This window comes from Perca flavescens, chromosome 4 (assembly GCF_004354835.1).
Source record: "Perca flavescens isolate YP-PL-M2 chromosome 4, PFLA_1.0, whole genome shotgun sequence".
Taxonomy (NCBI): domain Eukaryota; kingdom Metazoa; phylum Chordata; class Actinopteri; order Perciformes; family Percidae; genus Perca; species Perca flavescens.
In genome coordinates, this window is record NC_041334.1 from 6,373,032 (window position 1) to 6,391,799 (window position 18,768).

The 18,768-nt window shown below is 40.2% G+C and overlaps 1 protein-coding gene across 1 annotated transcript; it reads right to left on the minus strand.

Moving 5' to 3' along the window:
* Nucleotides 1-9,498: 9,498 nt before the first annotated feature.
* LOC114554682 (G0/G1 switch protein 2) lies at nt 9,499-11,303 on the minus strand. Its single transcript, XM_028576659.1, has 2 exons — nt 11,180-11,303; nt 9,499-10,686 (listed from the first exon to the last, which is right to left on the minus strand). The coding sequence occupies exon 2, from the start codon at nt 10,638-10,640 to the stop codon at nt 10,269-10,271; it is 372 nt and encodes a 123-aa protein (XP_028432460.1). The 5' UTR covers nt 10,641-10,686; nt 11,180-11,303; the 3' UTR covers nt 9,499-10,268.
* Between the last annotated feature and the right edge of the window lie 7,465 nt (nt 11,304-18,768).

The window sequence follows — 18,768 nt, forward strand, 5'->3', positions numbered from 1 at the left end:
GGTATAGAAAGCCTACAGGAAGACTCGAGTTCTGCCAGTTCTCATTAATATTCAACAAGTTAAGCTGTTTGAATCTGATTGGCTAACAGCTAGCCAATGAGAGCCTGGCTGTTGTCAGACTGACCAGCTTTTGTAATTGGCCTGATTTATTTCTTTTCAGTGGCTAGAGCTGACAAAGGAGGTAGCAGTTAATTTTCACATTCACAACATAACACAAACACATATGGACCTAATATATTTCAAGAAATGCAAGTAAAAATGGTTTTGTATGGCAGGGCACCTTTAAGGCTTGGCCAGCTGTCATGATAGTGTTAACTTGTTGGTGTGAACAGTTTTTAAGTCATGTTGGTTTGTATATAAAAGTGCTTTTCTGCTCTGCCGTAGAGGAAACAATTTAGTCATGCAGTGAAACTACACTTCCAGTCCACAGCTTGGACCAAATGTTTGCTATGGACACATGCTGAGGAATCAGCTCCAGAACTACAAAGTTACCCACCTGGTGACAACAGCTGTTCTCCCTTGGAGAAATTCCTTCGAACTTTCCACTCTCTCTCCCAGCAGTCCACTGTTCCACATGTAAGCCAATGTGGAGTTTGAACAATAGAGCACAAAGTCACTCAGTGTATAGCGGTCAACATTTTGTAGGGAAAACCTTATGGTAAGTACAGTAAGTATGAACTTCTAACATGCTATTGTATGACAAAGTAAACATATAGCAAATTACAACAGAGATTCCTGCTAATTGATCAAGTATTGTCAGCTGAATTAAATAGACGAGTAGCCGTAATGGGCACATTTCTGAGGGGTGAAACTGAAAAATAAAATATTGAAAATAAAAACCAGTATTGTATTGATTATTGGCACTTATAGTAATATATAATAACAATGAATATAAGGTGGAATTTGGGCTGAGCCCTGAATGTTTACAACGTCTGGCTCTGCCCCCGCCCTCAGGATTAAATATAATAACTTTGGTGATCCTCTGACTTTTTATCTAGCGCATCAGGTCAACATTTTATTTTGTCCGGTACTTTGATTTATGCCCAAATATACATGCATAAACTAATGACATACACATGAGCCTCAGCTGGACACCTGAACATTACACCTGTATGTGACGGTTGGACATTGATTCATCATTCCAGAAGCATGGGCATTAATATGCTGCTATAACAGCCTCCACAGATGTAGTCTAATCTTTATTTTACTTCATTGGAACGAAGGTAATTCAGCAAAACGAGACCCAGACAAAGAGTACACATAACTATGTGGAGAGGGGTGCCTACATACTTTTAGGTAATCACTTGTTTTGTGTAAATCATAAAAAAGAAATGGAAATGAGGGTGTGATCTAACCAAACCAAGAGAAAATGTACATATTTTGCCATGAAGGAAATCAAAATGTGGGTTTGATGTCTTTCTAGCAGGCTTCATATACAGTTAAGAGTACAGTAGAGTCCCTGCCCTCTCCTCCTTTTACCCAGATTGATGCTTCATGTGAGGGGCAGCCTGTGTTCATGTGTCCACCAGGCAAACCTTCTTTGTAGCATCCTCTAGATGGAGTAGGTCCATAACTTTTCCTCCCTCTGCCACACTGTGTGTTGTACATCACACAGAGCCCCCGTACTGTCTTTTTGAGTCCTTGGTAAGGCATAAGGCCATATGCTTAAACAAACCATGTGTTTCTGACCTCCAGGTTGCCAGGCTACAGCACATTGAAGCATGCAGACTTCTTTATCTATCTGACTTTCTGAGACTGTACAGGAATACACGTACTATACACTCATGAGACAACATACACACGTCACACACACACAGTACAGTATACATCTTGTCAACGCACATGCTCAGACTTGCATGTGCATCACTCTATGGAGAAGGTCAGCCCTTCAGCTGGATGTTCTGCCAACAAGACTTTTCTCACATTTTACTGTATGCTAATATTTAGCATTTAAAGGAGAACTCCTGGCAATTTTTACGTTAATCTTGATCGCTATACGTATGTGAGTACTGTCGATAGCAACAAAACAAAACGAGCCGAATCGGTGCTAGCAACACGGAACTGCTAAAGCAGCTAATGCCCAGAGCTCACTTTGCTAAAACGCTAAAAACAATTATGGGGGCATAAGATAAATAGTGCCTTAGTGCCTCTTAACAGACACAAAATGCAATTAAAATGTCTGTGAACGACATGACTTGTCCTCCGGAGGACATCGACCAGACCAACAGGGGGCTCATTGGATTGTTGTCAGCCGCGGGAGGCGAGGAAGGCGGGAAGGAAGCAGAGGCAAAGGTGCCGGACAGGCCTGCTAGCCTGGCTAAGCACTGCAAAGACTCCTACTCACCAACGCCAGATCCTTGTCACACACAATAGATGAGCTACAAATACACAAACGGAATTGCTGCGTGATGATTACCACAGAAGCCTGGCTGAACCGGGCTGAACACACTCCCGGACGGCAGCTAGCAGCGCAACTTGTTGTCAGGTAAGAGCCCCGTTCATGTTGCACAAAGATTTTAATTGCATTTTGTGTCTGTTAAGAGGCACAAAGGCACTATTTATCTTATGCCCCCATAATTGCCGTTTTAGCAAAGTGAGCTCTGGCCATTAGCTGCAGCAGCTCTGTGTTGCTAGCACCGATTCGGCTCGTGTTTTTGTTTTTTTGCTATCGACAAAACACATCTGTGTTTTAATAAACACTGTTAAAGTCGATTAAAGTTAAGATTGTCAAAGATATGTCATCCCAGCCTTAAAGCGGTACTAATCAATAGTTTTATATTAAATGTGTGAAGTGAAAGAGGTAAACCAACTTTGCAGTTCCCTTCGATGGTTTCTAGCCTCTTTTTGCGCTTTGTTTTGGATTTCTGGCTCTCAGCAACCTCATTTCCAGCAGCAGCAGGCAGCTGGTTCCAGTGAAAAAGCTCTGATGAACCCAGTGCACTGTTCACTAACAGCTGGTGAACATAGTGAAGCATTCAGCAGATTTAGAGCCAGATATCTCCTCGGCTTGCATTATTCGTCGGGTGGACACAACTACAAATACATGCTAATGTTGCTCCGTGCATGCTGGATGGCGGTATTATGGAACTAACGCAACTTCTAGAAAAAGGCCCGCCCTACGAAGCAGCTAGATTGGTTGGGGTTAGGCATTGACCTCGAGTGGTTAAGGTTAGGATAGCCGATTGGTCAGGGGATAGGACCTGAACAAATCGGTTTACGTTACCTTGCGTAAGCATGGACGCCTGGCCAATAGTATAGTGTGAATGCTATTGAAGGGCGGGTCTTTCCTAGAAGTTGCGTAGGTTCCATAATAACGCTGCTGGATGTGTAAATAGGCAACTGTTTGCTAACAAGTTCACCATTATAACTTTGTACGGTGATCATTTGTGTTTGCAGTGTTTCCACATTCCCCATGTCGCCAAAAAGTCAATTAAAGCAGCTTTAAACGCATGTTATTTGTATTTTCAAATAAATGTTAAATAGTTTGAATGATTTGATTTGTCTGAAATGTATAGTGTCAAGACATTAACATGTATTACATTACATCTGAATTTCAGGAAATCTGCATTCAAGCAGAAAAGAAACATGAAACCGGAAGTCTTTTCACTGAGTTGCAGCATAATGTGAATAATGAAGATTTGCTTGGATTGTTGTAGAAATAACAAAGAACATTTTTTTTGTATTGGTAAAAAAGTTATAGGCAACAGTTATTTAGTCAGTGCTTACAGATTAACAGTGCAGTGTCTAGGTGTCAGTCTCTGTTGTGTACATACGATGTTTTAATAAAGGTTGCAAAATAGAAATGTACTGCTTTTTATTAATGCCATATATTTTCTATCATTTGTGGAAAAATTAACCTTTCACAAAGTAAGACAGTATTACCAGGGTTTCCGCAGGGTCTTAAAAAGTCAAAACTGCCTAAATTAAAAATATTGTCTTGTATTAAAAAAGTCTTAATTTTGCTAAGGTATTGTGTTCTATGTCTTAAATCATTTTTAATCATTCTTAAGTTTCCTTCATCCATGAAAGACTATCTCTAATGCTCAGTGAAATGCTCCTGCAGCGCTTTGAATGTTATTTTTTAATTATCATTAGTTCCTACTGTTGCTAGTCCAAATATAATTCACTCCATTACAACTACAAATGAGACCAACATGCAACTTATATTACAGCCAATCAGCTTTTGAGTTATTAGCGCAAGTCTTTTTTGAATTGTACCACAGACATAAATTTAGACATAGATTTTATTCTACAGCTATGGGGGATTGCAAGTTTAACAATACCTGGCTTGAAAAAAACTGAATTTAGGGCTTGATTAAAGCCAGTTGCTAACTACGTATTAAACTGGGAATGCGGCATGGGTGTACGGACGCTGGAGCCTCATGCAAAAAGTGAGAAACATCTAACTGAAGGCTCTCCAGCAAACGACAGCCATCAGCCAGTTCTGCCAAGTATCTGGCAGCTCTAGTCTTTTTTTTATTTATTTTTTTGTCTTGATATAGGTCTCAAATTTCATTCATAACGAAAAAGTCTTAAATTTGACTTGGTGAAACCTGCAGAAACCCTGTAGTGTTTCTGGCACTTTATTGAAGCTAAATGATGCTTTCACTGAGTGAAATATTCAAACTCAAGATGCATTTGATTTGATTTTATTAGGATCCCCATTAGCTGATGCAAAACATCAGCTACTCTTCCTGGGGTCCACACAGAACATAAAACTCCATTTTCAGACAAAACAAACAAACTACAAATGAAAAGATAAACAAAACAAAATTTAAAAACAAGATAAGTAATATTTGTCTCCTTGCAGATATATACATTTCTTTCTATGTATATAAATAGTAATATAAGATCTCATAATGAATACACAAATGCAGAACATAAAAATTTCAATTTTATAACATCTTTGTTTACATTTCAATCTTCCTATACATAAACTAAATAAAAAAAAATTATGGTTACAGTCTTCTGGCCCTTAAATGATCCTTTACTTGTTTTTTAAAACTTGATATATTAGACACTTTGGCAATCTCTACTGGAAGGGAGTTCCAAGCAACCATTCCTCGATACAATACTGTATGTTGCATTGATTTTGTTCGTGCTCTTGGGACTTTAAAAAGACCTCGAGTGGAATTAGCTTGGTGCAGCATTAGCTGCACCATGGCCATCAAATGGGAAATATTCTTAACTCTTCAAGTTTGGTGAGTTTTACAAATCCTCTTCCACACCATATTTGTCCCACTTGCAGATTTGTACATTTTAAAGGTCCCATGGCATGAAAATTTCACTTTATGAGGTTTTTTAACATTAATATGAGTCCCCCCCAGCCTGCCTATGGTCCTCCAGTGGCTAGAAATGGCGATAGGTGTAAACCGAGCCCTGGGTATCCTGCTCTGCCTTTGAGAAAATGAAAGGGGACTGGCTGTAGTGGCTGTAATTCTGCACCAAGGCTGAATTTCGGGGAAAGAGACTTCAGATACAGTATTAGGGGACCACCTAGGCCTATATAAAAGCATCCAAAAAGCAGCATGCCATGGGACCTTTAATCTGGTTAGAAAAGCACAAACCAGGATGTAGTGTAATCCCATCCTGGTCTGCAGCATTGTGCAGCCTGTGGTTCTTTATGTGACTCAGAGGCTGCTTGGTTGGCACTGGGGTGGGCTTGGCAAACAGTCAGCAGCTTCCCACTGTGTGTCGGCTCTGGTATCCACTAGCAACCTTTCAAGTCAAACCCCTATTTCTATAAAAGACAGAAAGAAATCTCTACCCAACCCTTTTGTCACTTTGATTTGACTTTCTGTAATTGACCTTTGGACCCCTAGTTAAATTGGTAAGTTGTGCAGCTGGAAGGTTCATTACTGCGTCAAATGTGTTGACACAAAGCAACCTTTCTGCACAGGCATTAGATCAGAACGTTTTTTTTGACCTTTCTAAGCAGACAGTACTTCAACTCTGCATGGAAACAGTTTGGCCCGCTTTTCATTTGCCAACAGATGGTTAAACAGAGTTTAACCACCTGCATAGTCACATCAGTCAATGTGACAAGCCTATCACAGCTATACAGCAGTAAAGAGAACCGTAGAAACCTTAAAGGTCCCATGGCATGAAAATTTCACTTTATGAAGTTTTTTAACATTAATATGAGTTCCCCCAGCCTGCCTATGGTCCCCCAGTGGCTAGAAATGATGATAGTTGTAAACCGAGCCCTGGGTATCCTGCTCTGCCTTTGAGAAAATGAAAGCTCAGATGGGCCGATATGGAATCTTGCTCTTTATGAGGTCATAAGGAGCAAGGTTACCTCCCCTTTCTCTGCTTTACCCACCCAGAGAATTTGGCCACAAGGCTCAAAATACCACCACACATCCATGGTAGCATAATGAGGGTCCCTAAATGTAAACCGAAGCATTGAGAGCTTTGTAAGTGTACAGACAGTTTATTAAAAGATAGATTATAAAGACAGTAGCGTTCACGTATACAAGCAGGCGCCATCTTGGGAAAACAGTCATGACCAGAGTAAGGACAAACATTGCACACATTGAACTTTTGACCTTACTTCCGCAGTAACGTATTCACAAAGAAGAAGAAGAGCTCAATATTTGGAGCCGTTAGGATTAGAGAAGTGAGTCTAACGCTAGCAATGGATAGTTTTTTACTCCCACAACGTCAAGGTGTGGAGACTTTATCACAACCTGTAAATGAGACTGAGAGATATGGTGAACCTGTCACCAAGCGGGACGAAGAAAAGCAGCCGGAAGAAGGTGATCTGACCACGGCTGTGATTGCTGCTGAGGATGCTTAACGTCACCCTGCTGTACATGACATTAGAACAGGGGATCGCACAGCCAGGCCACAGTGGGTGAGTCAGCTGATAGGGGCCCATGCAAGAACTTATCTCTGTCTAGTAGAAGAGCATTACAGTTAACATGTGTTTTACAGAAATGTGAATAAATGGATCACCGAACCTAAAGTTATACAGCGCACTGGACATCGGTTTGTTTTTAGCCCAGAAAACGTGTTCGCCCTCAGTGGCTTATTTAGATCTATTAAGTCACTACAGATATGACTACAGTATTTTGACCATACGTGCAAGTGTGAAAACTGTGTGAGGATACATGCGCGTGTGTTTTTATGTGTGTTATGTGTGGGATTTGGCCTGCTGCATTACACTTCTGAGCCACTGTATGAGAGCTGCAGTAATGATTGTTTGAACCTGGCTTGTTGGCTGATATTTGAAATATGTTTGGTGGGCTAATCAGAGTTCTATGGTGCTGTTGTATCAGCAACTTTAAATCAATCTCTCTCGTTCGCTCGCTTAGTAAACCGCGGCGGAGGTGGGTGGGCATCTGCGCGAGTGTGTGTAACGTTAGCCTATTTGTATCAAGGGAAACTCAAAATTTTCGAGCACCCTCACTGAAACGTCCAGCAACCCCAAAGCACCAGCAAAAGAACATCTCTGGCGCCGCCACTGCCGGTTTCCCTTGTTGAATGACGAATAGATTATCGCCACCTGCTGGTATGGAGAGTTATTTCCTCTCACGCAGGTGCAGAACGTACATGGTACTTGGCCGTCGGCTGTAGTCTCCGCGGCTTGTTCCAGTGCAATTTTTTTTAACAAGAGAAAGACAACGAGGGCCGACGTGAGGCGAGGCCACAGTCGGCCGTCATCACCACTAGTCCTTGGCCGCCGGCTTGGTGTGTCAGGGCCTCAACCACTGTAAGGCAAGGAAGGGGGGGCTCAAGATGTTCTTGAACTTAAAACGCAATTTTCGCCCCGTTTGTATTGTTTTACTACTTACACAATTATTTGAATAAATATATTATTACATGATTTACAATACACAGCGTGTTTTTTAATGATGTTTTAGGTTGGGGGACAACCCTCAGATGGGGTAGGTCCTGACCACCCCGTGATTTACGCCTATGATTATTCACCATTTACAATATATGACGGCTTTGAAGGATGTGCTGATTCACACACAGTTACATACAACTGTATAGGAGGCTGACAGTCAGTTTAGGTCAACTGTGTTCAGAGATTTAAGTGTCATCCATTTCAGCCCTGACATCACTCCATCACTCAAACTATTCTTAGACCAAAGAGTATCACGTTGACTCAGGGTTATATTGGCCTTCCACTCATGTGTGTGCATGCATTCAGGCAGCTTTATCCCATTGTTGCTGTGCTATCTCAGTGAACCATGCTCCATCTGTTGGTGACTCAGCCGGACCGTCCTGACCTTACAAACTCTGCAGTCATTCATCAAAACACCGGGGGCTCAGGGCAATCAGTCAACACTAGAGTGAGTATGTGAGTATCTCCTGTTAACACAACGACTGGAGCTCACTGATAACGGATTCACATTTGGATCGCGTGCTTTATCATTCTGTAAAACTTGAGTTCATGGTTTTCATGGTTCATGGGACTGACTGAGGACAACCTCAAGTCGGAGTGAAAAGCTTGAGGATGCAATGGCACAGCCTCGAGTCAGTGTGGATAGGTATCTACAGGCCCGAAGCCAGCCTAGTGGAAAGGCGGGTTCTTTTGGTGGACCTTTTTCGCAGCTTTTCCCTCATTTTGTATTTAATAATGAGGTTCAAATACTTCATTTTGGTGAGGTGACTTTTCATGCACTAATTTGTGCTGGATTAGCTCGTCTGCTGGTATCTTAACGATCATGTTTTTTTGATGCACCAAAAATATTTACTACAATGTTGTCAAATTGCTTACCAAGATCATGTACCACTTTTTTTAGTCCAAACGCACTCATGCACACCTCAGACACATTTTTTTATGAGCGTATAAAGTTAGTTGCATGGTTGTTGATACATTAGACGTCAGATTGTTACATGCTGGTGCCAGTTAACACATTCACAGAACTGGTGCTTCTAACAAGATTAGGGCTTCGGTTTGGTTTAGATCATTTTTATTTGAGGGGGATTCAAATTATTGGCTGTAGTTATTTTTAAAGACACTTGTTTATTACAACAACAAAAAAATAGTTAATAAAAAATAACTGACTTAAACTATGGACCTTTGGCAGTGATGGTCCTTTCAAACCACCCAAAAAATAAAATAATATGTATCTCAACAATAATGTTTGTCTATGAAGTCATAGAAATAATTATATACAAAATCTGCTTTAAATTTCACGTTTTCAAAACCTTATTTAGAAACTTTCCAGAAATAGGTGTCAGTATCTTAAAACAACACACAATAAGAAATCGTTAACCTTCAAGACCAACTGACACTTCCATTCTCATATTTTGTAATATCAGGTGTAACTATCATCCACTCAATTAGTTTTTTAAGGTACAAAATGACATCAAATATCATATTTGTGCAGTGATCTTAACATTTTCCTTGACAAGCATAAATTAATCTGTGCTCATTCTTCATATGTTGGCAAATAAAGTGTGCTTCCAAAGTGTGAAGGAGTCAAACCAGAGGGAGAGCAGTCTTTATAAATAAAATGAACTTTATTGGTATGAAAAAGAATGTATATTTACAGTATTTGCACATAGCATAATATGTACAACAAAGGTTCCTCTCATTGTACCCAGTTCATGGGTGGATTAGCAGATGAGATACATCCAGCAGACAGCAGGCGGTGCTACACAGCAGCTTACAGCTGGACAGACTGTGGACTCCTCATAAACTTCAACCGCCAAAGTAAAATATCAACAAAATGGACCTTGTTGAAAGTAGTTTTGTCTGTCTGCTGTTTCCCTTTTTTCTGTTAGAAACCAAACATTGTGTTTCAGCAGCAAAATGAGAATGGAGGGTTTTATGTAGCACAAATAATGGGTGTTTTATTTATTTCAGGGCTCAATCATCTTGTAAGACTGGCTAGAGTCAAATTAACCTCCAGACCACTGTTTGGTAAAGAAAGATTATCATGGGAGAAGTGTTTCAGATTTACTTAAATATACACAACTGTCTATGACTTGCATTTATCCATTTTCCAACAGGTCTGTCATTTAAGAGGAGTTATTGTACACTTCACTTATACCACATACTGTATTATTGACATGTTTTCCATGATCTCACGACAGTAGTTTGGCCTGTCAAAAAGTCTCAATTCATACTCGAAGGCATACTAAGACACATTTCCGACAGCACCTTTAGGCATCATTAATAAGCAGAAGAGAATGGCAGGCAGCTCCGACACTTCAGCTTAAGATTATGTATGTGTTGGCCAACTCAGTGCTGTAGCAGGAGCACTTCCCTAATAAATATCTCCAGTCACTTAGGATTAACCCCTCTGGCTTTAGGAAGCATGCAGCCGGTTGGTCACGCTCCGTTGGCTTAGTGTATGGGTCTTGTGGAGGTTGGTGCTCCGAGTCGTGGCCTCATTGTCATGAGTCAGCTGATCCTCCTCCTCCTCCTCCTCGTCCTGGCCGGCCGCATTGCGCTGTATCTGGGCCTCAACAGTCCTCTGCTCCCGGGCCAACATGAGGAGCATCTCTGCGTCCATGGGCTCATCGGGGAAGAAAGGGTGACACACAGTCTCGACCAGGCCAATGACTGTCCCCAACGCTGCAAACACGGAACCCACCAGGTAGACCTTCAGCAAACCACGGCTGGGTTTCTGACTCAGCAGCTCTTTGGCGAAGGGGATCAACTCCTGCATGCTTTCCATTTCCAATGGCTGAGACACAATAGTGGGCTGAAGATTGTGTGTAGACCTGTTAAAAGTTGATTAAAAGCTGTTGTCAGATGTGCAGATATACCATTTGTCTGTGCCATAATCATTGCAAATGCAATATCTTTGACTAATTAAACTGTTGGTCAGACTAAAAGCAATTTCAGACATCTCTTTGGGATCTGGGAACTTGCAGCCATTAGACCAGGTCCCATATCAACTCTGAGATTTGCAGCAACAATGCAGCAACATTAGAAATAGACCTTTCATGGGTTTGCACATGATATAGAATACAACATGGAATATATTTTAAATGTAACCTGCAGTTAAGTCGACAAAAGCAAATCAACGCAGGGTAAGGCTACTGTATATGCAACTCAATCAAAACAAAATTATTTGTCACATGAAATGTGTAAATACTCCAACCGCTGGCTTTTTGAAAATAGACTAATGTAACGGCAGTCTAATATCCCATTACTGCATTGGACACACAGCATATACACTTTGATGTCTCAGAAGAAAACATATGAACTTACTGTGATGTAGTCTGCTGTTTGCTCCAGTCCCAGGTAGACCCTACTCATGAGCTTCAGTCTGTGGTAGAACACACCTTTTCTGGACTCTGTGGTCATTTATAGCCCCAGTGTCTCCACCCACACAGTGACAGCTGCTGAATATTCAGAAGAGTGGAGGAGCGTTTCCGATCAGGAAAGGCTTTGAGCCAGAAACTTTGACCTAGTTGTTTGTGGGCTTATTACACAGTCAAACCTGTCACCAATATTCTTACTAATATTCCATTAGGGGCATCTGCAGTGTGCAAAAGTGAGTTTATAGTAACTGCTGTAATTTAGGTTAAATTTAAAAGTGTCACAGTAACATTCTCAGAATTTGCAAGGTGTATAATGTGTCCTGTGAAGTTGGATAGGTTATACCGGCAGGGGTGGAAATAATGGATTGCATTCACTCTCGTTACTGTAACAAAATGTGAGTTGAGCGTGTTGAGTTTTATATGTTATGATGGTGTATATAATGTAATATTTGCATCCCGAAGTCAGGATGTTGAAACTAAAATAAATTCATAAACAATATTAGCTCCTTTTCAAACAATCTCTGACAAGTGAATTAGTCGTGTCACATTGTACCCCGTTTGACTTGGAGCACCTGAAGGCTGCATGTGAGTTGTCAAACTGGAGAATTGAAATGTCTTAATTTGCTGATGTTTTGTTTCTTTGCAGGATGCTGCCTATGTGTTGTTAAGTGATGAAGATGTTTTCTTCATTTACTTGTGTTTGGTCTATTTGCATGTGTTTTCTTAAGTTGCACTGCATTGAGCTAACTTGGCTGCCATCATTAACACATTTTATGTACTAAAATGTTTCTTTTTAAAAAAAATAAGCCTAGTCTCTTAAATTTGCCTTAACACAGCTGCTTATAGTGTTACCTCAAACAATTCTACAGACTTAATCCACAGTATTTCAATTACAAGCCTAATGATTAATAACATGCCCTGTAGGCAGATTTTACTAATGACATTATTATTACTGTCGTCAGGTTGGTGCCGTCTGCAGGGGTGATTCCAGGATTGTGGTGTCGCCTTTTATCATAATACAGCATAGAAAATCTGCTTAGAAATATAGGAAATATTGGATTGGACCACCTGTGCCACCCAGTGCCCCCCTTCTAGCCCCGCCCCTGGCCTTCTGGGAGTAGGTAGGCTAATACCCGTACAGGTGACCTGGGGGTCTCCATTCGGCTGATTGGAGTCCATATGAATCTTCCACATCAACAGTCTCCAAACCAGGGGAAAGGTTGTGTGAACCCATATTTACCCAGCAGCATTTCTGCTGCTGTGAACTGTGGTCAGAGTGGAGCCATGCACAATAGGCACAGAGTCTACCACACGTAGCACACACACTAACGATGCTGACGAACAGCACAGGCAGTGCAGACATGTGACAGCACGTAGAGGAGCAGACTCTACATGATTACTTATACTTGACATTTCTATTAAAATCCAACAGGAGGGTGTTATTTGATAATTGTTTGATTGGAACCTGTCCGTTTCTGTTCTGAAAATGGCATATAACTTCATAACTAAGATTTTTAATCTTTTCTAGACCTTCTAGTTTCTTTAGAATTGCTTCTACTGATAATGCTGTTGAAATCTGTAATAGACTTTTTTTTGACACAGGTGTATATAATAACATGGAGAAATGGCAGCATGGATGTTTCAGATTTCAGAGCCCGGATTCTGCGCAAGCTGGCTCGCTGGGATGGCTTCCTGACACACCTTAATGAAATGGTACCATCATTACAATTATTCATATTAGTCACACCTGCGGCGTATGACCAATCAAAGTCAAGATCGTCAAGTGTTCACAAGTTGTTGTTATTATTAATTTATTGTCTTGTTTGTTATTTCTTCTCTCAGTCTCCTCCCTCTGACATAGCGCTCTTTCATTATCTCATTCATTCATTCATTCAGTCTGGATCAGGTGCATTTTAGCGCAGTTTGTTATCTTGCACGAATAAAAAAACATTCTCAAACATTGCATGTTCTTTTGTCGACGATCCCGTTGATGAAAAAGCTGTATTACTTCACAGAGAGTTTACGTCGGGAGATGATATTGAGTCCCGACTATAGATGTATTTTTCATTTCCACATAACCGATTTGAGAGGTAGCCTATAGGCCTAGCCTATTTTCTTCAAAGTCGATCAAATATATAGGCTACCTTATCCGTCCTCATGTCACTAACATCCACCATCGTCGACATGCTTTTACCAGCAGATTCTTTGTATTGCATTATGTTTTTTGCAAACGGTAGGTGAAGCGGATCATATTAGTAAAGAAGATGAGCGAGACTCGCTTTAAACGTTTTTTAAACGTTTTTGTAGTGTTCCCTGGATACGTAACCAGTGAGAGCCATTAAAAAGAATCAAATGATTATACATTCTATTTCTGTTAGTGAACTTCGGTAAAGTTAGACAGAAATTGGCAGATTCGCAAGATTCGCGGGTTCGCGGTTCAATAAATCATAAGCGAAACGTGTTACTTACACAATAGGCAGCTCTATCTAACCATAGGAAGGTAGACAACAAGCTACAACCCGGTTTTTATCCGAAAGAACCGTCTACTTATGTGGATAAATTCAATGCATCCCTGTGAGCGTTCAGCTTTCAGCCGAGCGTCTAGGGACCGTCTACAAAGTGCAAAACCGAAAGTGGATACAAAGAGAAAAATTCAACAGCTTCACTGTCATTGAGCCTAGCTCTTCCAAAATCACTCCACACATCTATGGCCTCCCTCTGAACATACTACACCCTCTAAGTTTTGAAAATCTGACTCAGTCTATTTTTAATATATTTTTATTTGGAGAAATTTCAATACCGTCAATGCTATTGAGTCTAGCTCTTTCAAAATCACTCCACACATCTATGGCCTCCCTCTGAACACACTACACCCGCTAAGTTTTGAAAATCTGACTCAGCCTATTTATAATGAATTTTTATTGTGAAATATGTCAATACCGTCAATGCTATTGAGTCTAGCTCTTCCAAAATCACTCCACACATCTATAGCCTCCCTCTGAACATACTACACTGATTAATGTTTGAAAATATGGCTTAGCCTATTTTTAATGAATTTGTATTGGAAGAAATTCAATACCGTCAATGCTATTGAGTCTAACTCTTCCAAAATCACTCGACATACTTAGGGCCTCCCTACCAACATACTACACCTTCTTATGTTGGGAAAGCAGGCTCTGTCTATTTTTAAAGAATTGTTATTGGGGATAACATTCAATAGCTTCACTGTTAGTGAGCCTAGTGCTTCCAAATGTACTCCACAAATCTGGGGGCTCCTTACCAACATACTACACCTTCTTATTTTGGGTAAGCTGGCTCAGTCTATTTTTAAATATTTTTATTGTGGATAACATCCAATAGCTTCACAGTTTTTGAGCCTAGTGCTTCCAAATTTAGTCCACACATCTAGGGTCTCCCTATCAATATACTACACCTGCCACTTTTTGAGAATCAGGCTCAGCCTATTTTCTATGTATTTTTATTGTGAAAAAAAATTCAATAGCTTCACTCTTTTTGATTCTAGTGCTTCCCAAATCACTCCACAAATACAAAGCCCCCTGCCGGTTGTACTACAGCACTTACTTTTAAAAAATAGGCACAGCAGGTGTAGTATGTTGATAGGGAGACCCTAGATGTGTGGAGTAAATTTGGAAGCACTAGGATCAATAACAGTGAACCCATTACATTTTTCCCCAATTAAAATATATTATAAATAGGCTGAGCCAGACTTTCCAAAAATAGCGGGTTTAGTATGTTCAGAGGGAGGCCCTAGATGTGTGGAGTAAATCTGGAAGCACTAGACTCAATAACATTGATGGTATTGAATTTTTTCACAATAGAAATTCATAAAAAAATAGGCTGAGCCAGATTTTAAAAAACTGGCAGGTGTAGTATGTTGAGAGGGAGACACTACATTGGTGGAGTGATTTTGAAAGAGCTAGACTCAATAACATTGATGGTATTGAGTTTTTTCACAATACAAATTCAAAAAAAATAGCCTGGGCCAGCTGTTCAAAAATTAGCAGTTGTCATATGTTGATAGGGAGACCCTAGATGTGTGGACTAAATTTGGAAGCACTAGCCTCAATAACAGTGAAGCTATTGCATTTTTCTCCACAAAAAGAAATTAAAAATAGACTGAGCCAGCTTTCCCAACATAAGAATGTGTAGTATGTTGGTAAGGAGCCCCCAGATGTGTGGAGTAAATTTGGAAGCACTAGGCGCAATAACTGTGAAACTATTGGATGTTATCCACAATAAAAAATAATATAAAATAGGCTGAGCCAGCTTTCCCAACATAAGAAGGTGTAGTATGTTGGTAGTGATGCCCCAGATGTGTGGAGTAAATATGGAAGCACTAGGCTGAATAACAGTGAAGCTATTGGATGTTATCACCAATAAAAATTCTTTAAAAATAGACAGAGCCTGCTATACCAACATAAGAAGGTGTAGTATGTTGGTAGGGAGCCCCCAGATGTGTGGAGTAAATTTGGAAGCACTAGGCTCACTAACGGTGACGCTATTGGATGTTATCCCATATAAAAATTCATAAAGAAATAGGCTGAGCCTACTTTTCCAACATAAGAAGGTGTAGTATGTTTTTTGGGAGGCCCCAGATGTGTGGAGTAAATTGGGAAGCTATAGGCTCACTAACTGTGAAGCTATTGGATGTTATCCACAATAAAACAAATAATATAAAATAGGCTGAGCCAGCTTTCCCAACATAAGAAGGTGTAGTATGTTGGTAGCGAGGCCCCAGATGTGTGGAGTAAATTTGGAAGCACAAGCCTCACTAACGGTGAAGCTATTGGATGTTATCCCATATAAAAATTCATAAAAAATAGGCTGAGCCAGATTCTCAAAAGGTGGCAGGTGTAGTATGTTCCGAGGGAGGCCATAGATGTGTGGAGTGATTTTGGAAGAGCTAGACTCAATAACATTGACGGTATTGAATTTTTCCCCAATAAAAATATATTATAAATAGGCTGAGTCAGATTTTCAAAACTTAGCAGGTGTAGTATGTTCAGAGGGAGGCCATAGATGTGTGGAGTGATTTTGGAAGAGCTAGACTCAATGGCATTGACGGTATTGACATTTTTCCAAATAAAAATACATTATAAATAGGATGAGTCAGATTTTCAAAACTTAGCGGGTGTAGTATGTTCAGAGGGAGGCCATAGATGTGTGGAGTGATTTTGGAAGAGCTAGACTCAATAACATTGACGGTATTGAATTGTTCCCCAATACAAATACATTATAAATAGGCTGAGTCAGATTTTCAAAACTTAGCGGGTGTGGTATGTTCAGAGGGAGGCCATAGATGTGTAGAGTGATTTTGGAAGAGCTAGACTCAATAACATTGACGGTATTGAATTGTTCCCCAATAAAAATACATTATAAATAGGCTGAGTCAGATTTTCAAAACTTAGCGGGTGTAGTATGTTCAGAGGGAGGCCATAGATGTGTGGAGTGATTTTGGAAGAGCTAGACTCAATAACATTGACGGTATTGAATTTGAGTCAGATTTTCAAAACTTAGCGGGTGTATTATGTTCAGAGGGAGGCCATAGATGTGTGGAGGAATTTTGGAAAAGCTAGACTAAATGGCATTGACGGTATTGACACTTTCCAAATAAAAATACATTATAAATAGGCTGAGTCAGATTTTCAAAACTTAGCGGGTGTAGTATGTTCAGAGGGAGGCCATAGATGTGTGGAGTGATTTTGGAAGAGCTAGACTCAATAACATTGACAGTATTGAATTTTTCCCCAATAAAAATATATTATAAATAGGCTGAGTCAGATTTTCAAAACTTAGCGGGTGTAGTATGTTCAGAGGGAGGCCATAGATGTGTGGAGTGATTTTGGAAGAGCTAGGCTCAATAACAGTGAAGCTGTTGAATTTTATCTTTGTATCCACTTTCGGTTTTGCACTTTGCAGAAGGTCCCTAGACGCTCGGCTGAAAGCATAACGCTCACAGGGATGCATTGTATTCATCCACTTAAGTAGACGGTTCTTTCGGATGAAAACCGGGTTGTAGCTTGTTGTCTACCTTCCTACGGTTAGATAGAGCTGCCTATTGTGTAAGTAACACGTTTCATCTAAGATTTATTGAACCGCAAACCCGCGAATCTTGCGAATTTTTGTTAAATTTTTAACAACAGTTGTTAATGATCATGGTAGTGCTGCAGGCTCAGAATGGGATTAGTAGAAGGCTAGTTTACTTTTTTGCACCTTTATGAAATTATAGGTGTAATACCATTCCAGCTTTCACCAGTAATATTATAGGTTACCTTAGGCTGTGATTATATATGAAATTAATGAATGGGCTACACTGCCAATGCTTACGCATTGACTCGAGCAGCAATGTTCTCCCACACCAATTCTTCCAGCCGCTGTGTTGCTTTTTTAACAAAATAGGCTACATGTTCAAATGGTTCAAACTCGCTGTATGTGCGCATGAGTATTTCTGCCGACCAATTTGTTTGTGGTTGTTACTATGGCGAATAGTAGTATCATGGCTCCATTCATGCTGCCTTTTTAGTGTGGTGGTGCACGCGCGTGAACCTACTCCGAGTTGAGTGAACCAACTCATATCAGCTGTTCTGGAACCGAAAACTCAGAGTTTAACATCTCAGGGTAAATCAACTCAGAGATCAGGGTTAGACTCAGAGTTTGTTAAACCTCCTTCCTGAAACGGGCCCCTGGTCTTTACATATTCAAAATAAAAGCAATTAATCCATCAATCAAAAGTAGTGTCGGTTGGTCTAACTTTTTCGGTGCTTTTGGCCTCACTAGAGATTTTTGGATTACTAGCCTACATCTTGCCTCAGAAAAAAATAAAAAAGCTTTCACCTGCACCTTTCCTGGGCCAACATAGGGGATATTTACTACAGTATATTCATTGAAATGAAACAGAATACCTGTCCTAGAAAATTATGCTGTAACTGATGCCTGTTTTATGATATCCTTGGGTGCACAAGGACTCGTTTCATTTGCTCACATGATGAACTGTATTTAAAGAGTTTTTCTGGATATTCATTTCTTCATCGACGCAGTTGGCATGAATGAAAACATTAGAAATCAGGGTTTCACCCAGTGTATTGCTAGCCTGGTGGCCCACCGAGCCAAAACCACTGGGAATTATTTTTTAATGTATTCTTTTTTAAGACGTTTTTTAAACTACTAGTCACAGTTACTAGTTTGGAAACTTAGACATAGTCATATTTTCAAATCTCCAGTTAACTTTTAGCTCTGACTCAATGTAGGGCCGTATGGAATCTGTCTTATAGCTTTTTTGTTTATTCTATACTTGGCAATTCCGTCCATGATTCTGTTATTATCACAGAAGCTATTGGGCTCCACATTAATGCTGCCATCAGTCTGTGACTGGCCCACGCCGGGGCCTCGTCACAAAAAGACACTTTCTACCAGGCTAAACAACTTTTCTGGGGAAAACCTTGGGAAATACATACCAAGAATGATAATTATTGTAAGAGGGTTTTCCAACTCGGCGATCACTCTTTCTATTAAACC

Coding starts and splice junctions, on each gene's coding strand:
- LOC114554682 (XM_028576659.1), bottom strand. CDS start 10,640: ATGGAAAGCATGCAGGAGTTGATCCCCTTCGCCAAAGAGCTGCTGAGT.